Source organism: Macrobrachium nipponense, chromosome 17 (genome assembly GCF_015104395.2).
Source record: "Macrobrachium nipponense isolate FS-2020 chromosome 17, ASM1510439v2, whole genome shotgun sequence".
Taxonomy (NCBI): Eukaryota; Metazoa; Arthropoda; class Malacostraca; order Decapoda; family Palaemonidae; genus Macrobrachium; species Macrobrachium nipponense.
This window is the reverse complement of record NC_087210.1, coordinates 51,705,805-51,728,812: the sequence shown is the minus strand read 5'-3', so window position 1 is coordinate 51,728,812 and position 23,008 is coordinate 51,705,805. Positions and strand designations below refer to the sequence as shown.

Below are 23,008 nucleotides of genomic sequence, written 5' to 3'. Positions count from 1 at the left end.
TGAAGAATGGGACTGTAGCAACACCAAACTACAGGCATTCAAAAGCCCATTCACAATCTTTGTGGCGGAAGAGGAGGCACCACTCCCCTTCTCCACAAAAATTGCAGAAGTAACTATCCAGGCCACCATGAAAGACGAGCCTCTCCCTCAACTGAGAGAGTCGGACCCAACGTCCCTACTCTTCCCAGCTGCTGAGGACCTCTGGGCTGACCTTCCAGCTTCTTTTACGGTCGGGAAGCTCAAACCGGACTGTGCTATCGAACAGTTCGGGAAGAGACTCCCAAGACTACCGGACAACCTGATCCAAGCAGAGTTCGACGCAAGGATCAGGTTAGGGAGGACCCTTAATGCCTTAGTAATGACAGAGGTTGCCACCATGACATATGGTACGGAGCCTCTGTTTAAGCTTCTAGCTAAGGCTCAGACGCAGACCGTACAGTCTGATTTGTACGACTTCGTAGTAGCAAGACGAAACTGCAGGAAACATGTCCTGCAGGAAGCCACCATAAGGCATGAGCCTAACAAGCTGCTCTTGTCTTCGATCTGGGGAGCTGACCTCTTCCCTGAGTCTGCAGTAAACGAGGTCCATCACGAAGCGACCAGGCTCAACCAGAGCCTTAGGGTCCGCTGGCGACTTTCTAGCAAAAGGAAGCCAGAAAGCACCCCTTCTGGTTCTAAGAAATTGAAGAAACCTAGGAAGTTCCCAACCTTCCAGGCACAGTAGCAACAGCAGTTCGTCCAGGCAGTCCCGGTATCACAATCCGTGCAACCGTCGACTTCCAAGAACCAGAGCCAGCCCATCCTCCTGTTGACGTCCCAGAACCAGCCCTCGACCTCCTACGCTGTTTCCCCAGCCTTCAATCCTGTGTTCGAAGGCCAGGCGTTCCAAGCCATCAATAGGTTTGGAAGGGGGAAGCAGAGCTAGGGGTACATTTCGACAGAGGGGTGGCGGAAGAGCACCCAACAGGGGGAGACACTTCCGTGGAGGGCGCGGAGCACGTCCTGCACAGACCCAGTGAGAACCCTCAGGTAGGAGGGAGGCTGTTCCTCTTCCGACACCGGTGGGGATTCAGCAACTGGGCACAAAGCATTGTGTCCAAAGGGCTGGGATGGAGTTGGATCGAAGGTCCTCCTCCATCCAAGACATTCCTTCAAGTACCAACAAAGGAATTGGAAGCCATGGCAGTTTTCCTCACTCTGAAGAGGCTTCTACCAGCCAAGAATTCCCATATAAAGCTGGTTTTGGACAGCGCAGTAGTGGTACACTGCATCAACAGGGGAGGATCCAAGTCAAAGCATGTAAACCATGTCATGATAGCCATTTTTTCTCTAGCAACCAAGTACAAATGGCATCTATCCTCCACTCATCTGGCGGGAATAAGGAACGTGATAGCAGACGCCCTGTCTCGATCAGTTCCTCTAGAATCGGAGTGGTCCCTGGACAAGCGCTCATTCCAGTGGATATGCCAAAGGGTCCCAGGTCTCCAGGTGGATCTTTTCGCATCTCAAGCGAACCACAAGCTTCCTTGCTATGTGGCCCCCAACCTGGACCCTCTGGCTTATGCCATAGACACTATGTCCATAGATTGGAACCAGTGGAGGAAGATATACATCTTTCCTCCAGTGAATCTTCTATTGAAAGTCCTGAGCAAACTCAGGACATTCAAGGGACAAGTAGCTCTAGTAGCCCCGGATTGGCCCAAGAGCAACTGGTATCCTCTGCTCCTGGAATTGGGTCTCCGACCTCGACAGATTCCCAATCCCAAACTATCTCAGTCAGTACAAATGAGGACTGTGTTCGCTTCCTCAGGAATTCTCAAAACCCTAACTTTATGGACTTCATGAAGTTTGCGGCTAAGAGAGATGCAAATATTGATCCCCAGAATATCCTTTTCTTAGAATCGGATAAGAGGAAGTCAACTTTACGCCAGTACGATGCTGCTGTTGAGAAACTGACAAATTTCCTGAAGGAAACAAACACCCGAACCATGACAGTTAATTTAGCTATATCCTTTTTCAGATCCCTGTTTGAAAAAGGTCTAGCAGCTAGTACTATTACCACTAATAAGTCAGCTTTAAAGAAAATCTTCCAGTTTGGCTTTAAGATAGACTTAACAGACTCCTACTTTACGTCTATTCCTAAAGCCTGTGCTAGGCTCAGACCTTCAGAAAGGCCTAGTTCAGTTTCATGGTTCTTGAATGACGTTCTCAAACTGGCTTCAGATATGGACAACGATTCATGTAGCTATCTAATGTTATTAAGAAAAAAATTATTTTTACTAAGCCTGGCTTCAGGAGCCAGAATATCAGAACTGTCGGCCCTTTCCAGAGCCTCTGGACATGTAGAATTCCTCCCCTCAGGAGAAGTCCTACTATCTCCAGATCGTAGCTTTTTGGCAAAGAATGAGGACCCCTTAATGAGATGGGCCCCTTGGAAGGTCCTCTCTCTTCCACAAGACCCTTCTCTTTGTCCGGTGACGACCTTACGAGCCTATCTGTCCAGGACATCTTCTAGATCCTCAGGCCCCCTCTTTATGAGGGAAAAAGGTGGCACTATTTCAATAAAAGGGATTAGGCAACAAATCCTCTATTTTATCAAACAAGCTAATCCTGATTCATTCCCTAAAGCCCATGACATCAGGGCAGTAGCCACCTCTATCAATTACTTCCAACATATGAATTTCAATGAATTGAAGAAGTATACAGGCTGGAAATCGCCGACAGTTTTTAAACAGCACTACTTAAAATCCTTGGAATCTCCTAAATTTCCGGCAGTGGCAGCGGGAAACAGTTTCTCCTGACACTGCCCAGTAGTTGTAGTCGAAGATCCAGATCTCCTTTCTACCTGCCTCACTAACAATTCACCTAACCTTACCATCATGTTCAATTGGGTCCTTCAGCCTTAGCTGCCTAAAAAGGCTACATATAGTGATGTGCCCCTTATTTTTTTGCTAGGGGCACTCACAATTGTAAATATTGATTACTGACTGTGACTATTTAGTGTCGTTCTCCCTTATTTTTTTGCTAGGGAAACACACTCATATGTATGTTAAGATATTTAAATATATTGTTTCATAAAATCTAGTTCTAAATTATCATAAGTTAGTTTAAGTTTAATTTTAAGTCCAATTATATGTTTTAAGCTGGCATTTATTATATTAGGTTAAGTTAACCTTAGTTATGATAACTTGTAAATTTTTCAACTAGATTATATTCATTTATTTTATTTCTTTCGTTTTATTGGGACCTTATTTTATTTTCCAACCTTGTGCTAATTCTCTGGTACTATTTCACGAAGTGACACAAACTGAGCCCAGAAAAGGGATTTTGACAAAGAAAAAATCTATTTCTGGGCAAGGGTTCGTGTTGCCCAGTGAAATCCCACCCTGTTCTCCCACCCCTGCGCCCAAGATTGGCATCTAACTTCAAGGATGGCCACGAGAGGCACTGTGGGAGGATGTGTAGTAATAGTTGCTGGCGCTGGCCGTGTGTCAGCTCTCTCAGGGAAGGGGATTTTGATGAAGGAGAATTCTAAATGACAAGAGGTTCGTGGTAGTGGTCTCACTCGCCCCAGCACCATACCGACACCCTCTTTTTATTTAGGGTGAGCGAGTCAGTTACTCTGACATCCCCTATTTTTATTTTCTCTGGTAATGTTAGTATCATTTACCTAGAAATAATGAACTTAAGGGATTATTTCACTGGGCGACACGAACCCTTGCCCAGAAATAGATTTTTCCTTTGTCAAAATCCCTTTTTGAGGGTTGGAATGGATTAAGGGTATTTTCAGTGGGGAAAATTGATTTTTGTGCAATTAAATTGAGCTACGAGCTCGGCTACGGAACAAATTAAACTCGTAGGTCAAGTTACCACTATATTTGTTTAAACTAACCCATCAGTTTATATCTGCTCGATACTGTGGTCAGTAATCCCCAGGCAGACATCAGAGCTTTTCTTATCTGGCCAGATATCCCTCGGGCTAGTGTCTCAGGTGGCAGTAGTGGTAGTTAAATTATTCTTTTTGTGTTCACAAAGTAAGCAACACCTTTTCTCCTGAGATTTTTGTAATTTTCTGCACTTTTTTATATTTTTTTTTCTCATCCATATTTCTCTTGGATCTCAATGCTTTTTGCACAATGTTCTCAAATTCCTTCAATATTAGTGTATATATTTCCTTCATTACCTGAAAGAGCTGAATGTACAGTGGTACCTCGAGATACGAAATTCATCTGTTCCGAGGCGGCCTTTGTATCATGAGTTTTTCGTATCTTGAACCACATTTTACATGTAAAATGGCTAATCTGTTCCAAGCCCTCCAAAAACACCCCAGTAAATTTCATAATAAAGCTAAATTGACCTATAAACAATGAAATACTACAACAATTTGGACCATTCAGTACCTAACTTAATACGTACTAGTAGTACTAATATGTATGTACCTGTAAATAAAGTGTATTAGTGTACATGGTATACAAGAAATACTGTACATACATACGTACGTATGTAGTAAATTGTGGAAGCTTACCTTTCGAGTGAGGCTATCTCTGAAAGTGACGACAGAGGAGGAGGACATACAGCAGATACATACACTTAACTTTAAGAAACACATTAACAAAACTGTAACACTTAACTTTACAAAAAACTTAAAATTAATTTTTTTTTTTTTACATTTTTTTTTACTTTTTATACTTGCCTTTTTTTTATTTTTTTTTTTTTTACAAAATTTAAACTTCTTCACCACTTTCAACTTTCTGTTTTTTCGTAGTATCACTTGGTTCTTCCTTTTTGCTTACTCCTACTAAAGGCCTCTTTAAATAGTAACTATCCAAGGAAGATTGCTTCTACCTGCTTTTGACAATGTTCCTGAAACGACTCGGGCAAACGTCATCGAACTGTGCAAGCATACGACCTGTGTAAGCCTTTTCGGGGTGTCACTTTTCTACGAATGATTGCCCCTTATGAAAAGCAGCTAGAGCATCCTTAATTTCTGCCGTTGTCATAGAGTCGTCGTCCTCCTCCTCGCCGCTGCTAGAGAGCTCTTCTTGAACGACGTTATGTTGCATGGCCTCCAACTCCTTCAGGTCATCCGTCGTAAGCTCCTCTTGGTGCTCCTCGAGAAGGTCATTGATGTTGTCCTCGTCGACAACCAGCCCCATGGACTTGCCGAGTGCAATGATCTTGTCAAGATCTGGTTGCAAAACCGTTTCAGGATCGTCAACTGTTCCTAAATCTGCAGCACCAGCTTCGCGCACGTCGAATCCCTCGAAGTCTCGGGCGGATACGGCTTCAGGCCAGAGTTTCCTCCATGAGGAATTCAAGGTTTGCCTCGAAACCTCCTGCCAAGCTTGGTCGATGAGTTAGATGCATATCACAACATCGAAATACTCCTTCCAAAATTCACGCAAGGTGAGGTTTGTGGTATCGGTGATGTCAAAACATCTCTTGAAAAGATGTTTCGTATACAGCTTCTTGAAGTTCGATATCACTTGCTGGTCCATGGGCTGGAGGAGAGGGTGGTATTAGGCGGAAGATAAAGAACCTTGATAAACGAATACTCTGCTAGGATATCTTCCTCGAGGCCAGGAGGGTGAGCAGGGGCATTGTCCAACACCAGCAGACATTTCAGAGAGAGGCGCTTCTCTTCCAAGAATTTCTTCACTGTCGGGCCGAAACACAGATTTACCGACCTGGTGAACAAAAGTCTCGTTACCCAGGCTTTCGCATTAGCCCTCCACATCACTGGAAGCTTCTCCTTAAGCACTTTGTGGGCCTTGAAGGCTCGAGGAGTCTCTGAATGATAGACAAGTAGGGGCTTCACCTTGCAATCCCCACTGGCATTCGAACAAAGTGCGAGCGTAAGCCTGTCTTTCATAGGCTTATGCCCGGGTAGCTTCTTCTCTTCTTGCATGATGTACCTCTGACGAGGCATTTTTTTTTCCAAAAAAGGCCAGTCTCATCACAGTTGAAGACTTGCTGAGAACTGTAGCCTTCTTTGAGAGTCATCTCATCGAACGTCTTAATAAAGGCTTCGGCCGCTTTCGTGTCCGAGCTGGCCGCCTCCCCATGCTGCACCACAGAATGGATGCCAGTCCGTTTACGGAATTTTTCTAACCACCCATGAGAAACCTTGAAGTCTAGGGTTGGCATTGATTTCCCTTCTCCTCTGTTGTCTTCAGCCTGGGCAATCAAATTGACGAAAATAGCACTGGCCTTGTGGCAGATTGCTGTCCCGGTTATCGTATCGCCAGCGATTTCTTTGTCTTTTATCCCGACAAGAAGCAGCCTTTCCATTTCATCGTGCACATGGCTCCTTTTGCTGGACAAAATAGTCACGCCCTTGGAAGGTGCAGCTGCTTTGATGACATCCTTCTGCTTAGGGATGGTGCCTATTGTCGATGGATTTCGGCCGTATTCCTTGGTGATCACACTCAATCGCATACCAGCTTCATATTTTTTAATGATCTCCATCTTCGTCTCCAAAGAAAGCATCCTCTTCTTTCCTACTTCAACTTTCTTGGGACACATGACTACATATATTCTGAACGTAATTAAGTTATGTAGTATGCATACGTATGAAGTAAAGTTCTCACACAACACGATAAAGTAGTACTAAAACAAAATCACTAACGAATTTACGTTAATAAACAAAATCGTATAGAACGAACGAATTCCGTGTGCTTATGATACCGATGATGCCACGAAGTGGCTGAAAAAGCACGCCGCTACGTCGATGGATGATGGGATCATGGGAGAGATGCTGACCAATAGGAGAGAAGGATCTTAAGGCGGTGACTAGCATCAGGAACCAATGGGAGAGCGGGAGGATGGTGGCGAGTCTACTCAGTTGGCGGCGCGCGAGTTTTAGAATTGTTATCGGTGGTCCGGGTAAATCTCGGACTTTACAGCAACAACCTTTCGTATCTTGAACAATTTTCGTATGTAGAGCCACAAAAATCTTTGTACGTATTAGCTTTCGTATCTTGAGTTTTTCGTAAGTTGAGTCTTTCGTATCTCGAGGTACCACTGTATTTTATTAGTACAGGCAGTCCCCACTTACCAGTGGCATTGGTTAACAGCATTCTGGTTTTATGGCGCTTGACTAGCAATGTTGTTAACCAGATTTTTGGCGACTGTGCAATCTCTGGTAACCGGGGACTGCCTGTACTGTGCTGACCTTTGTAAGTACATTCTATACCTGTTTTCTTTGAACAACCACTGTTCATCATTACTAATGAGGCCTCTTGGAGTAGATACCATATTTCCTGCAAACATCCCAATGATTAGGTTTAGGTAGGCCTAGGGGTTATGTTTGCCATTTATTACCACAATTATTGTGATGTTCTGGTTAACGAAGAATTTTGGTTATCGGAGCTTGGCTAGGAACAGAACCCCTGATGTAACTATTGACTGCCCCTGGCAGACTTGGTTAATGGAGATCCGTTTTTATGGGACTTATCCTGTGCCATAAAATCGGCTATTTATGGCACCATAATGCACATATTTCTGTATATTTGTGCCATAAGGTGCCATGAATAGAGTTATGGCATCATAACATACTTAAACTGAGGCACGTTTCAGTTAATGGTGGTTTTTGCTTATCAGCACCTGCCGAGAACAGAACAACCGCCGATGACCAGGGACTGTTTGTATATATATACTTTTGGACTGTTAGCTTTGGCAAACTGTGGTTCAATCCCATGTTGCAAAGCAGCTACTAAATGAGAGGCGACCCTTGGCTCTACTGCCACGCCACTACAAGTTGAGAGGAGCTTCAACCAGAGGCAGTATCGATCTACTCTAGCTCCCTAAACAGGTAAGGTTACCATAAGCATTTCACGATACTACCTAATTTACTATTTTAAATTCATCTCCTTTAAAGTGTTATTTTTTAGGTAGTAGTACAGCAGTACCTCGATATACGAAATTAATCCGTTCCGAGGTGCCCTTCGTATCATGAGGTTTTCGTATCTTGGACCACATTTTACATGTAAAATGGCTAATCCGTTCCAAGCCCTCCAAAACCACCCCAGTAAATTATATTTCCAGGCCTACAACACATGTTCTAGGGTTACGACACCGATCCGACGGAAGAAATGTGACTCCAAAAAGGCAAAATACTGTACATACTTGAGTAATATTCAACTGCATGTAATGTTCAACCCCATTTTTACTGCATATATTAGGACTTTAGCATATGTCCCTTAGCAATAAGCCTAGCCTATGTTAGCGGTTGCTACTGTAGCCTAGCCTATGATTCTGACATCTAAACCTAAGAAGCTAAAAGCTTAGAATATTCCAATAAAATGTATAAATAATCAGTATGTACTCATTTCAAATAATTATTAATTAATCATTAACTATAATACACACACAAAAAAAAAACTTCCAATCGATTGTTTACATTCAGCTCTTACGAGTACCGAACGAACGCCCAGCAATCACTTTTCCTAGGACACAGTAAGCCATAAATTTTCATTAGTATCTCTCTTCAACTAATGAAACTACCAAACAGTATAATAACCATTCACTTCTATTCTTTATTCTATCTTTACCTAATGGAGATACCGAGTTACTGACAGCTATAATGAAACATATACGTAACGTAATATTAAAACAGAAGAAGAATTCTAAAAATACGTATTTGTTGGCTTCAATGATAGCAGTCTGATTTATTTTATATTTTATGATATCTAATTCACAATTTTTTTTTATTAAATGTATTGCATGTACTAATTTCACATAATTATTAAGTAACCATTAACTATAATAAACAAAAAAAAAAGCTTCCAAACTTCTGTTTACATCCAGCACTTACGAGTATCGAACGATCGCCAAGCAATCACTTTTCGTAGTACACAGTAAGCCATAAATTTTCATTATCTCTCTTCAACTACTGAAACTATCAAACAGTATAATAACCATTCATTTCTATTCTTTATTCTATCTTTACCTAATGTTTTTTTTTTTTTTTTTTTATTAAATGTATTGCATGAATAAGTTTTTCAATTTACAGCATCCTTTTAAAGCACAAGGGGTAGATGCTGACCAATAGGAGAGCAGGATCTTATGGGGTGACTAGCATCAGAAACCAATGGGAGAGCGGGAGGATGGTGGCGAGTTTACTCAGTTGGCGGCGCCGGAGTTTTAAAATTGTTCTCGGTGGTCCGGGCAAATCTCGGGACTTTACAGCAACAACCTTTCGTAACTTGAGCAATTTTCGTATGTAGAGCTGTAAAATTTTTTGTATTTGCTTTCGTATCTCGATTTTTTCGTAAGTTGAGCCTTTCGTATGTCGAGGTACCACTGTATATGTCCATATATCCCACCTTCCTATCAATGTGGGATTTGGCTATGTAATTATTTTGTAAGTTACTTAAATAAAAATGAAATTTTTATAATAAAAGTAGATTTTATCTATATTTAACAAATAATTACATGATCAAAGCCCTCCCTCCTCCCCGCACATGAACATAAGGCATAAATGAATTAGCGGCTCTAGCTATGTTGTACCTATTCTTCCCCGGTGGTGGGTGGGGAAAACTGTGTACACCCAAAACAAAAGAGCGCTATGACAATTTTTGAATTTTGAGCTGCATGTAAAGTAGAACCTAAATATTGGGTAAGTATATATAAAATCTAATTTTATAATAAAAGATCACATTTCTGATGTTCAGTTTACAGAAATTGTGTCTGGAATACTAATTATCCTCAATTGTATTTTATATTGGGACTAGTATTTTATGATCAAATAGCACTGTATTGATTATTAGGAGATAATTGGCTGTTTTGTGTGAACATAGGTAACTTTCTTTAAATTTCAGAGTTTGTTGTCAGCCCAGAGCATACGGGAACGAGAAACAAAAAAGGTTGGAGAAGAAATAATGGAGTTATTGAGTAAACCAACAGCAAAAGAGCAGAGTTTAGCCCAGAGATTTAGATCACAGGGAGGTAAGTACTATGTTCAATTGTAGGCTCAGTAAATGTAGCATTTTTTTACAGTGGGGAGTGCTACATGCATAAAAGTTATTGTATGGTTTGTAGTTGATGTATGACATACATATCTTGTGGGGCAAGAGAGAGAGTTATCCATATTTAAAAGAGTGAAATGGAAAGATTATTGTATTTCTTTAAAATACTATCACATGAATTTTGTAATTACAGTTACATATATTATTATTATAATTGAAAATATTAATAAACATATTATACATATGTACCATAAATATTCTCTCATCTCGGTAAAAGAGAGAGAGAGAGAGAGAAATTGTATGAATATAAGTTGGCAACACGCTCCCCCTCCTGTTATGTTACTTGACATATTTGACAGCTCTCGACATGGATCTAAAAAGAAAGATGTGGGGTAGAATGTATTTTCCTTCATTCTTACACAATTTTTATTTTTATACATCCAACTTCCCTAGCAGATATATACTTAGCTTTAGACTCCGTCGTCCCGACAGAAATTCAAATTTCACGGCACACGCTACAGGTAGGTCAGGTGATCTACCGCCCTGCCGCTGGGTGGCAGGAATAGGAACCATTCCCGTTTTCTAATCAGATTTTCTCTGTCGCGGTTCTGTCAACATCGTTGTTGGTACCTACTGACTTGATTTTCGTTTTTCATCGCCATCGATCTTCTGGGCTGTCTTTTGCAGGGAAGTACTGGGTCTTTGGTTTGGCATACGCTTTTATTAACTTTTTAATGAATTTGGCTTTGAATTTTCGAAGAAAATTTTACGCGAAACTACTGAATTTTTCGGTAGACACTCACATATTTTGAATAAAGGGAAATATTAATATTTATTCACTAATACGTGTAAGAAGTGTTAAAACTTGATTGAGGAAATATAAACACTCTAACTTCCTACTTAAGGAAGTCAGAAAAGCATATGACTAGAAACGCTTCCTTTAGAAGCTTTAATAAGTCTCGTGCTAACGAGCAGTTAGAGTATTAACAGTACTAGTAGTTCTTGCATCCTCATCACCTTCTTACCTCACAGAAACTACAAAATTCATCTTGTGCAAATTTGAAGAATAAATGGAGGGAGCTCAAAAGGCGAGCTCTTAAAAAGGTAAGCAGTGAATACAGTGTTCCCAGTGCAGTGGAGGGTGCGTCTGATCGGCTCTGTCTCGCTCCCAGGCCCAGAGGAGAAGGAATGTCGAAAGCCTTACGGAGGTTACGGAGAATCCCCACCGATCAGGCGTCCCCTCGGCAGGATCTGTAGCATCCCAGACTGCCAAGGATCGCCATTGCAAAGGCATCCTTAAAAAGTGCGTCTCTTCGTCCGATTCTTCATCTTACAGCCAAAAAGACAAAGAATGGACATGTTTGGAGTTTGGACGATCTATCACGTTCTCTGGAAAGAAGTTGGAAAACTCCCACTTTGATAGAAACTAAGAGAGCCCTGAATGCCAGCCAGGCGTGAGGCACCAGCCAGGAGCCAGCAGCCAGGCGCGAACCGCGTTCCAACAGCCAGGCGCGAGCCGGGTTCTAGCAGCTAGGGGCGAGCCGCGTTCAGCAACCAGGCGCGAGCCGCGTTCCAGCAGCCAGGCGCGAGGCGCCAGAGTTCCTTCCTTCAGGCGCGAGGCGCCAGATTTCCTGTCTGCTGATCTGCAATCTTCCAAGAAGCGTGAAGGTGTGTCCGATCTTCTTCCTCCACCTGGGAGTGTTCTGCTTTCAAGCAGACAACAAGCTCCTCAAGATGAGTGATCTTCTTCAGATCTAGAAGAGCCTATTAGGCGAGAAGCGCCAGCCAGGCGAGAGGCGCCTTCCAGGCAAGATGAACTTTCCAGGCGCAAGGCGCTATCCAGACAAGAAGCGCCAGCCAGGCGCGAGGAACTTCCCAGGCGCGAGCAGCCAGCCAGGCGCGAGGCGCCAACCAGGTGCGAGGCTCCATCCAGGCGCGAGGCGCCAGCCAAGCGCGAGGCGCCAACCAGGTGCGAGGCTCCATCCAGGCGCGAGGCGCCAGCCAAGCGCGAGCGCAAGGCTCCATCCAGGCGCGAGGCACCAACCAGGTGCGAGGCTCCAGGATATCCCAAATCGCCTTATGAGAGAGAGGTCAGCCGCGAGGCTCCTCTTATTAGTTTTTAGCAAGATCAGCCTTCTCCTGGCAAAGGCGCAAGATGTCGCACAGGCGGCCGTCGCTTTTGTCAGGATGATTCTGATACTGAGAGAAGCCCTTCTCCAATATACAGAGGACTGCTGTAACAGGCAGTTCCTCTCAGCGTGGACTCTCTCCTTCATTCATACTCTTCCCTCATTATGACGAGGCAAGAGCTACGGGAGATTTCTTAATAAGAATCTCATCTATTCGGCGTTCGGGAATGACTGCGTAAAGAGAACATCAAGGTCCTTCCTTCGGCAAGCTCAAGATCTGAACAGGAATCCTGTCCCTTCCGCGATTTCTGTGGAAATCACGAAGACTTAACGAGTTCCTGGATTAACTTCCTTCCTTAGGGAGATATTAAACGTATTGTCAAGTAAGTGCATAACACATAATTGACAAAAAATGTATACTCTTTGTATCTTAATGGGTAGTTCTCATTGACAAAGATCTCAATACATCTTATCGCGTAAGCATATAGGCTCTCTTGGACAAGATTCGGAGGAGCTCTCATTCATTGATTAAAGGCTCTTCCAGGTATTAGACGTGTAGACTACGTCCTTTAAGTCTTATGTCCAAGAGAATAGGAAGCTTGAGAGATTCTCTTCGATCCTCGGTTTTCACTTGGGATCTTCGGCTTATACTAATTCGTTCTATTGACGAAAAGAACGAAGATAGTAAATTTTCCATTCTCTCTCTGCCTCGGCGAGGAAAGAATGTAGTAGAGAATTTGGTGTATAAGACTACTGTATGGTCAAGTCATATGCGCATACCGTAGTTACCTCTATGGTTGGCAACTGAATTCCCTGTATCTTTCCAGGAGTTTCCTAGGTAAGGAATACGCTTAAAGGGATTGTTACGACAACACCGACTCAGCTTCTGTATTAACGAAGGTTGTATCGCTTAAATATGCATTATTGAGAGCTTCCTTAGGCTCGATAATAATTTTATCATATTCCTTAATTGAATGGAGTAGCTGGCAACTCAGGAAGAATACGGCGAGACAGCGAACGTAGACTGCTGTCACTGTAGACCAACACAGTACCATCTAGTTCTCGGTCATGAGCGGTCGGTTACATCTCTCCTACGGGATTGACTGGCTAACCATATCTCTCCCCTACAAACACGGACTTAGCCTCGGATTGAGGGGATTTGTAGGCAAACATGAATAACATTGTCTGCATTTTGCTAAGAAGTTTTCAACAGAAAGATCTCTTGCAACTTTTCAATGCTGTTTACCGCAATGTAACAGAATTATGGACGATTCTAACGCGGCAGAGCACTATATTATATAATGCTCTCATGCTTACGAAAGCATAGCCTTATTAGAGAACGGAGCATGCTCAGTGAGAAGATGGATGAGTCTGATGGGAACCTTTTTCTTCGTGGCAGAAGTTTGTTTCCCTGAATGGACTACATTACACCTATAAAATTTTTCCTAACAGAAACGGAAATAACATATGAGAGGGTGCCGGGTACCATGACAGAGGTACAGATGTTCTGGCACATAGTCTAAAGAATTGCAAGCAATTTAGTGGACTTGATAATTTCTCGATATAGCGAGATGTTAACCGAAGGGTTCAGTAGCCTCTCTGACAGCAGGCTCGGTAACGTCACGGTTCGTTCCTGATTTCGTTTCCCGTCTAACTGGACGGGGGTTTGATCCCAGGAGGGACGAAATGACTTTTTAAATCAATGAGGCCAATTCCACAGCTCTCTCGTATCTCAAGGAGCATCGAGAATCTCTTTTTTCGCCCCTGTTCGCCTTAACAAGAGAGAACCTGTTTGGAACACAGACACGGAATGTAACGATCCTCAAGAGGTTCGCTGCACGATGTTGCACGTCCGTGAGAACCGTCTCGATCGACGATAATAACTATTGACGTCTGTCTAATCTTAGTTGGAAAGAGAGTTGTGGAAACCTGGGAGACGTCTTCTTCATAGATCTCTTCGCAATGTTGAAGACGAAGAGGCTTCCTCTAGACTGCTTCCTTATTCTCGATCCAAGAGCGGTAGCAATATACGCCATCCTTTAGTTTGAAAGGGGAATAAATATTATCCTTTTTCCCCTATATAAATTCTTAACAGATGTATTAAGATAATTACTGGTGTCAGAGGGAGAGAGAATGATGCTTTTCGCCCCATTTTGGCCTTCGAGAGGCTGGATTCACAGAGGTCACGTTCTTCTTATAGCACTTTCTAAAGGCTTTCCCAAGAGAGTCGGTTTACTCTATCAGCCTCACTTAGAAAGGGACCTCAAAAAACCTCTCCACTCTGAGTCTGTCTGCGTGCAGACTGACGAGAAGTTGACATGAATGAGAGGATTTTTCAAGGTGAATGGCAAGTGTCATGGCCAAGACAAAGAAGTGCTGCAGATCGTGCTGGGTTGAATGAGGAAACTGTCCTCTTCCAATACCTCTGTGACCCACATGGCGGTTTTCTTCCCTTTCTGAGAGAAGAATCACCTTTGTATATATCTGCTATCAAAGAATACAGTAGCAGGCTATACTCTGTCTCTACAAAGGGACTTAGAGATAGTGGAGGACTAAGATCTTCGGGATCTTATACGATACCTCAATACGACCAAGAGTAGGAAATCATGTACTTCGAGTTGGGATCTTTTCGTGGCCCGCAGATTCCGTGTTCCGACAAGTTGGAACCTCTCCTCATCAAGCTTATTTTAGAAATTTTTGAGGAAATTCATTTTTTCTCTTGGCCCTACCAACTACCAAGAGGACAAGTGAATTTTTATGTATTGGAATCTCGCATCAGATTCAATGGAGACTCAGCGATTGGTTCTTGCCAGCATAGTATATCTGGCAAAGAACTAAAACCCTTCTAATCCTGGCTCAGAGCTTTGAAGTCAAGGGACTTTCCCAATTGATAGGGGAAGAGATAGAAGGGTCTCTTTGCCCAGGCAGGGTACTTAAGTTTTATCTTCAGCAGAAGAAATGACTTAACGTTTGCCTACAGTGTCTTTGGGGTGCGATGAGGGCTCGAAGTGCTTCCCAGAAGGTACTCAGAGGGACACGATAAGAGCCAAGAAAGCCCTGGGTTCGCCCACTTTCGGCTTGGAGTCATCTTCGACTTCCAGGCCTCCTTCCCCTCCTTCGGGCAAGGAGAGGGAAGATTCTGCAACGAGAAACCTCCTCAACATGCAGGAATAGATCTCGTTAGCAACGGAAGTACTCATGAAGGATCCTCCTCGGAGGAAGACTCTTCTCTCTCGTCCTGTTATGATATCCTATCGTCTACTGTATGTAACTGGCTACAAGCGCCTCCCCTTGTCCTAGGCCAGAGGCTCCAGGTAGAAGAGTTCCTTCCACCCTTCTCCTGTCTCCCGACAAACTTTTGTGGTTTGTTCAGGATCCTCGGGCAACGAAGCGCCGGCCAGGCGCCAAGTGCCAAACAGGCGAAAAACGCCAGAGGCAGACAGCTCGGATGAGCGCGTTTATTGTCCGATGCAGAGAAGGAGCAGGCCCCCAACCTGGCGCAAATGTGCCAGAGGCGAACAGATCGGACAGGTGAGAGTGTCCGATGTGGACATCGCCAGCCAGCCTCGACACTCCAGCAAGTGGGGAGGAGCCAGCTAGGCGCGAGGTGCCAGAGGCGCCAGCCAGGCGCCGGGCGCCAGAAGTGCCAGAAGCGCCAGCCAGGAGCCAGGCAAGCGCCAGGCGCCAGCCAGGAGTGATGCTCCAGCCAGGCACGAGGCGCCAGCCAGGCGCGAAGCACCAGCCAGGCGCCAGGCTTCATCCAGAAGAGATCCATATCAAAGAATGCCTTGGCCTTCTTTGAGACTTTTTGATCTCCAAAAGCACTTGATAAGTGCCTTGATGATTCCTTCAAACAGCTGAGAATTAAAAGCACATGAAGTGCGAGCTTTTGCGAATTCTTGTTCTTTCCATAAGAATATGTCAATGAAGGACATGTTAGCTGTCACATACGGGAGATGCAACTCTGTGTTGACTTCCCATTATCGAAGGATGTCAAGATAACCTCCGAGAGATCCTTCTCTCTTGGTTTATATGTGTCTGCGGATACGTTGCTGGGATAGGGAGCCGATACTGATCCTTAACTAGTGAGTTAAATTTTATTTAACGTCGAGTTTTTAGGGTTGTTTGAAAGGAGTTTGGGGATAACTCTTTTCAATTTAAGTACTAACCCTCGTGTTAGGATCAGGTGATCGGGATCGGTGTTGTGCTCCTTAATTATGCCACTAGGCAAGGTGTATTGTCATATAAGTGGATTAGATCCCATTGACAAATGCCATCAGGCTCTGTCGAGTAAGTGGATAAGACCCCATCGACAGACCCACAAGAACTCTTAGCCATAGGTCACATCCTCGCTGAGGCTCTTGAGGCGAAGCAGACTCCTAGGCAGTAGCGATGAAGTCTTCCGCCTAAACAAGTAGGAACCAAGGTTTTATTTATCACCTACAATGTATGTTGTTTACCTGTCTATTCAGTAAATAGCTGTCTCTTACCCACCACCAATGGTGCCAATCAGCTAAGTATATATCTGACAGGGAAGTTGAATGTATAAAAATGATATTGTTATGATACAATAAAGTTTTATACATGCTTACCTGGCAGATATATATGATAAATGGGCCACCCAGCCTCCCTGCAGGAGACAGGTGAAAGAGAGAAAATCTTATTAGAAAACAGGAATGGTTCCTATTCCTGCCACCCAGCGGCAGGGCGGTAGATCACCTGACCTACCTGTAGCGTGTGCCGCGAAATTTGAATTTCTGTTGGGACGACGGAGTCTAAAGCTAAGTATATATCTGCCAGGTAAGTATGTATAAAACTTTATTGTATCATAACAATATCATATTTATAAACTAAAATCTTATTAATTCATATACGTAGTATTTTCTTTAATGAATTGATATTATTGCTGTTTACATTAATATTAACATTTGAAAATTAATAAATTATTTATCATACAAAAAACATACATCTCTGTGAGAGAGAGAGAGAGAGAGAGAGAGAGAGAATTATATTTATTTGATATCTCTTAATCTTATTAAACTGACTAATACAGTATTAACCAATATTAATATTTGAAAATTAGTAAATCATCTTAGTATCATAAAAATGTATTTAGTCATGAAAATAACATCAAAATACACTAATTAGTGAATGTATTTATCGTCAGAAAAACCTGTGAATAGGCGAATTTCCCTCGAATGATGGGTAGATTGCCTGTGGCTTAGCAGAAGGCTTGAAAAATTTTCTGTACAATAGTATAATGCTGTGTGCTTTCCTAAACACTTGCACAGGTGTTCATTTATGTGAACTTTAATTGAAATGTTAATTTTTTAGGAGCAAAAGTTCAAGAGTTTTGTCCACATGGTACAAAGGAGGAATGTGATCGAGCAACCAAAAAAAGTGGTCCATTATGTGGCCGTCTTCATTTTAGAAAAATCATCCAAAAACACACTGATGAATCTTTAGGAGACTGTTCGTTTCTCAATACCTGTTTCCACATGGATACTTGTAGGTGAGTATTAAGGTTTAAGCTATTTTCTTATGTTGATCGTAATTATTATTAACCCCTGAACTTTCACATTTTTTTTTATAAATACTTTATTTAATAAGCACAATTTTTCTTTTAAAACTAAAAATCCATCACTTTACAACTGCCTTTAATTGCATCAGATCCCTTTCTAGACTTGCTAAACAAATAAGAATGCGCCAACTCACTGTTGCAATTCTGAGTTTTCAAGTCCCTTTATTTGTAGAAAATGGTTGTCAAGTGTGTCTGACGATCTAAACAGATCTGTTGACTTTGCTCCCCAGATCTTGGCCAGCTTGTACGTTTCCTTAATTGATTTTTGCTTTGTTCATATACAAAACAAACCTTCGGTCTCAACATTAGGATACTAGATACTACTAGTGCCAAACTGGAAAACCGGTAGAGTTAATAAAAAATTTGTGTGATCCAGTGACTATTGGCATCTGTACTGGGTCACGGGGCATTGTAGTTCTCAGAATGCCCTGGGCGTCCCGTGACTTATCAGTTACTTTCTTACCGCCTTTAAGAGAGGGCGTGATTACTATCTATCTCTTTAAAGCCGGTTTAGTTTGCCCATTTAATTTCATAATTTTTCTTTTTTCTTTCTGAGGGTGATCTCAGTTGGGTATGATCTGCTAGGTGTGTGTAAGTTGTTAGATATGGAGAATTTTGTTTCACCAAGGGAACTTTCTTTGGTATCTTGCAGCAGACAAAGGAAATGCCCTGGAGTGAGTAGATTTTCTTGTTCAAGATTCTTAACATCAGTGTCTACGGATCCTCACTCAATGTGTAGTAGGTACAGGAAAAACGTATGTACTATTACCAATTCTTGTTCAGTTTGTCGCAGTTGGTCGCTGGATCGATGGATGAAGTTTTATGGAAAATGCCAGTACAAAAGAAAGGAGACACCGCCATCTTTGGATGACCAAGCGTTTTCAGCTTCTTTTGTATCGGCTATACATTAGACTGCTCCTTATGTTTCATTACCTGGTTTTGATGTTTCCCATACCCCTTCAGTTTCTTCTATTGATTCGTTATTGGAAACACCAGGAGGGGTTTTGGGTAATTTTGTACAAAATTACGCTCCGTCATTCCTGGCAGGAAGAGGGGGAGCATCTCCATCTTTGTCCCTGATTTCAGCCCCCGATGTGCAGAGGATGGAAGGAATGTGGTCGGCATTAGGCCTATCAGGCGTATCAGCCTTGGAAGAGTTGCTATCACAGTATATGATGTCATGCTTCCCTCCAGGTCCTTCAACTGTGAGTGTCCCGCATCCACCTGGCCTGCAATTTATGGGGACGAACGCTACAGCAACAGCAACAACGCCAATGTTTCCGGCAATGCAGAATTTTGGAAACTGTTTTGCAGCACACTTAGGGATACCAGCAGTAACCGCACAATGTCTCCCATCAAGCGTGGTGACATCACAACCGATGCCATCAGTGACGTCACAGACTGATATGGCTGCCACAGCCTACTGCCTCTCTCAATCCTTGTTGCCTCTGGAGATGAATACACTTTCAGACTCGGTTGTACACGCAGTTATGAAGAAATTACAAGCTTTAGAGGACAAATAGATAAGGAAGAAAAAAGGGAAGACATGAATTGTCTTCGTCTTCCTCTAGTTCGACGTCATCGCAAAGGTCGATGATGTCACCGTGTACCAGTCAAGTGTTGGAGGATAAGGGACTTCGTGACTGATCCTCGTGCCAAGAATAGAAGATTAAATTCTTCTTCATCTTCGAGCCAGGACTGGCAACAAAGTGAAGAAAGCAGTTGCTGGTAAAGGTAACAACAATGACCACCGTCATTTAAATGCGTCCACACAGACGAAAGCGTTTACGGCCACTGGAATGGCGGCTGAGATGACGATGCCAACATTGAGGACAAAACCGTTAGTAGATACACCACTGCTGTTGGGGAAATCAACAGTGAATGAACATCAATTGACAAAGAATGGAGAACATATACCAGTTTCTCCTGTAAGACCTTTTAAAATAAGAAGAAAGGATGAAAAAGCTCTCATTAAAAGGTCAAATAATAAAGAGTTGGTAACCCCTCCGGATACACCAGTGGAAGGAGGTGTTTGCCTTGACACTAGAAGATCAAGGTCAACTTCCCCGACGGCTGTGGGGATGATATCCACATGACCATTGATAATATTAATGGAAATAGAGAGGAAGGTAGTTCGGCTTCACGAAAGCTGTCATCCTGGAGGAATAGACGGGGTTCTCACTCTAGATCCACGAGCATAGAAGCATTTAGGTGGTTGTGTTCTCCTGGTGGTTATTCAAGATCGTCAGAGATCAAAGATGCCGTGGTCGCAAGGTTGGACGGCCATGACGCACACGAATGTTTGTCAGAGGATAGGAGTGAACTAACCTCTCCTGTGGTCGAGCAGAATGTTTGGAATCGGAGGAAAGGGGGAATCAGGAGTTTCTGGCTTCGTATGCTAAGGTGATTGACATAATTTGTTAATTCAGTAATCTCTCAAGGAGGTCTGAAACACCTGCTAGTATAGCTCCTACAGGAATTGACGTGCTTTTAGGACTAAAAAAGGATACCAGGTGTCGTATGAATTACCATGCTCAAGTCATGCAGTCTGTGTTACAACATGTTAATGCACGGATTTCTGGAAGGGATAATTCTTTAAGACAAAATGGATCATTCAAGTTCATTCCCCCGCCATTACTAAGACATAGGAAATATTATGCTACACTTATGGTTCCATTATTATCAAGACAAATCAACTCAAATGTGGTAAGGTTAAAACCGGGATTAGGTTAAGATGGAATGCCCATCGATGACATTAGAAGTAGCGGCTTCTTCTGTCTTTCAGACTGCTTCTTGGTTAGACCTTTGGTCAACGGCAGTAGCTAAAATTACATCCTCAGAATCAACAAGGAGATTAGTGGATGAGGCAATGTTTATCAGATTGCTTCAATCTGGTTCAAAAGCAAATTTGTATTTGAAAAATTTGAGTGCCAATATTTGGGCTAATATCCTGTTGATGAGGAGAGATGCAGCATTGGCTAGATTAGGCTGCACCATAGATTTGGATTCCCTATTAGCAATTCGGAATGGGGATATCCTAGAGTCGCAATTGCTGTTGCCAAAAGGTATACTAGAAGCTGCTATTGATAGAAGAAGAATGGATACTAATGATAGATTAGTCCAACAGGCAGTTAATAAAGGGATTTTGACGTAAGGAAAAATCTATTTCTGGGCGATTGGTTCGTGTCGCCAGCGAAATATCCTTTAATCCATTATTTCTAAGGTAAATGTACTAACACATACCAGAGAATAAATAAAATAAAGAAAAAAGGTCAGTACAACTGACTCGCTCACCCAGCCTCCAAAGAGGCGGGTGTCGGTATGAACACTATGGGATGGAGGACATACCACGAAACCGATTGCCAATAGAAATCTCCCACTACAAAATCCCCACAAGAGGGGAGCCGACCCCACAGAGTGGGCAGCAACTACTACTACTCCATCCCATGCTGCCGACTGCTGCGCCTCTGGTGGCCATCCTGAAGTTAGCAGACAATCTTGAGCGATGGGATGGGCAGGGCGGATTTCGCTGGCGACACGAACAATCGCCCAGAAATAGATTTTTATTTTTCCTACGTCAAAATCCTTTTCTGGGCAGTTCGTGTCGCTGCGCGAAATCGTACCAGAGAAATAGCACAAGATTGTAAAATAAAATGACGTAATGATACAAAAACCGAACCATTGTAACATAAAAAAGGGAATGTATATGACTTTAAGATACAAAACCCGTAACCATTGTACATACGATGTTGTTCCCCTAGCATAAAAATAAAGGGGATCACACCAAAGAGATCATTATATACAATCAATTGTGAGTGAACCTAGCAAAAAATAAGGGCACCCACTATACCATCATAAGAGCAGCTAAGACTCAAGTGTAAACGTAGATGAACATGGCAGGTATAGACAAAACGAACTGTGGGTGAGATAGGTAGAAAGGAGGACTGGATCTTCTACTAAAGACTAAGCAGAGTCAGGGGAAACTATGTTACCCGCCGCAACTGCTGAAAATTTCAGAGCTTCCAAGGACTTTAAGTAATGACGCTTAAATACTGTCGGCGTTTATTTCCATCCAGTATATTTTTTTCAAATCATCGAATTCATATGTTGGAAATAATTAATTGAGGTGGCTACTGCCCTGACGTCATGTGCTTTAGGGAAGGAGTCAGGATTGGCTTGCTTAATAAAGTACAGGATCTGCTGCCTGATGCCTTTAATAGATAAAGTACCAACCTTTTTCTCTCTTAAAGAGAGGACCCTATGAGGATGAGGAGATCCTGGACAGAAAGGCTCGTAAGGTCATTACTGGGCAAGAGAAATATCTTGTGGAAGGGTACAACCTTCCATGGCTCCCACCTCATCAAAGGATCTTCTTATTCTTTGCTATAAAACTACGTTCCGGAGAAAGTAGAACTTCCCCTGTGGGAAGAAATTCAATATGATCAGGATCCCTGGATAATGCCGACAGTTCTGAAATTCTAGCTCCTGAAGCCAAGCTTAATAAAAATAGTTTTTCTTAGGAGGCATTATAAAATGAACATGTGTTATTATCTGTTTCTGAAGCCAGCATTTAGAACATCATTTTAAGAACCATGATACTGACGTAGGCCTTACAGAAGGTCTAAGTCTAGCAGCCTTGGTAATAGACGAGAAGTAAGAGTCTGGTCAAGTCTATGTAACCCAAATTGAAAAATCTTTTCAAGGCTGACTTGTTTGTCGTAATAGTGCTAGCTGCTAAGCCTTTTTCAAATAAAGATCTGAAAAAGGATATAGCTGAATTGATTGTCATGATTCTAATATCTGATTCTCTCAGAAGGTTGCTAACTTTTTGACTGCAGCATCATACTGTCTCAAAGTTGAATCTCTTTTATGAGATTCCAAGAAGAGAATATTTTGGGGATCAATATTCGCATCTCTTTTAGCTGCAAACTTCATGAAATCCATAAAGTTAGGGTTTTGAGAATTCCTGAGGAAGCGAACACAGTCTTTTCGTTTGTACTGACTGGGAGAGCCTGGGATTGGGAATTCGAAGAGGACGAAGACCCACAGTTCCAGAATTAGCGGGTACCAATTGCTCTTCGGCCAGTCTGGGGCTACTAGAGCCACTTAGAACCTTGAACGGTCCTGAGGGGGTTTTTTTTTGTTTCAGCAACCTTTCAGGAGAAGATTCACTGGAGGGAAGAACATAAATCTTCTCCCAGTTTGTTCCAGTCTAGGGCCAGGGCGTCCGTGGCATAGGCCAGAGGGTCGGTTGGGGGCCACATAACATGGAGTTTGTGGTTCGCTTGGGATGCGAAGAGATCCACCTGTAGACCTGGAACTCTTCTGAA

At 42.7% G+C, this 23,008-nt stretch overlaps 1 protein-coding gene across 3 annotated transcripts in view; it reads left to right on the top strand.

The window, feature by feature from the left end:
- Positions 1–23,008, top strand: part of LOC135196218 (N6-adenosine-methyltransferase subunit METTL3-like) — a 319,120-nt gene that overhangs the window by 144,819 nt on the left and 151,293 nt on the right. For all 3 annotated transcript variants that reach the window (XR_010310348.1, XM_064222859.1, XM_064222858.1), the window contains exons 5-6: positions 9,822–9,948; positions 17,432–17,609. Coding sequence is in view for 2 of the 3 variants with exons in the window: in XM_064222859.1 (XP_064078929.1) it covers positions 9,822–9,948; positions 17,432–17,609 (305 nt within the window). In the remaining variant the exon portion in view is untranslated. The remainder of the gene's footprint in view (positions 1–9,821; positions 9,949–17,431; positions 17,610–23,008) is intronic.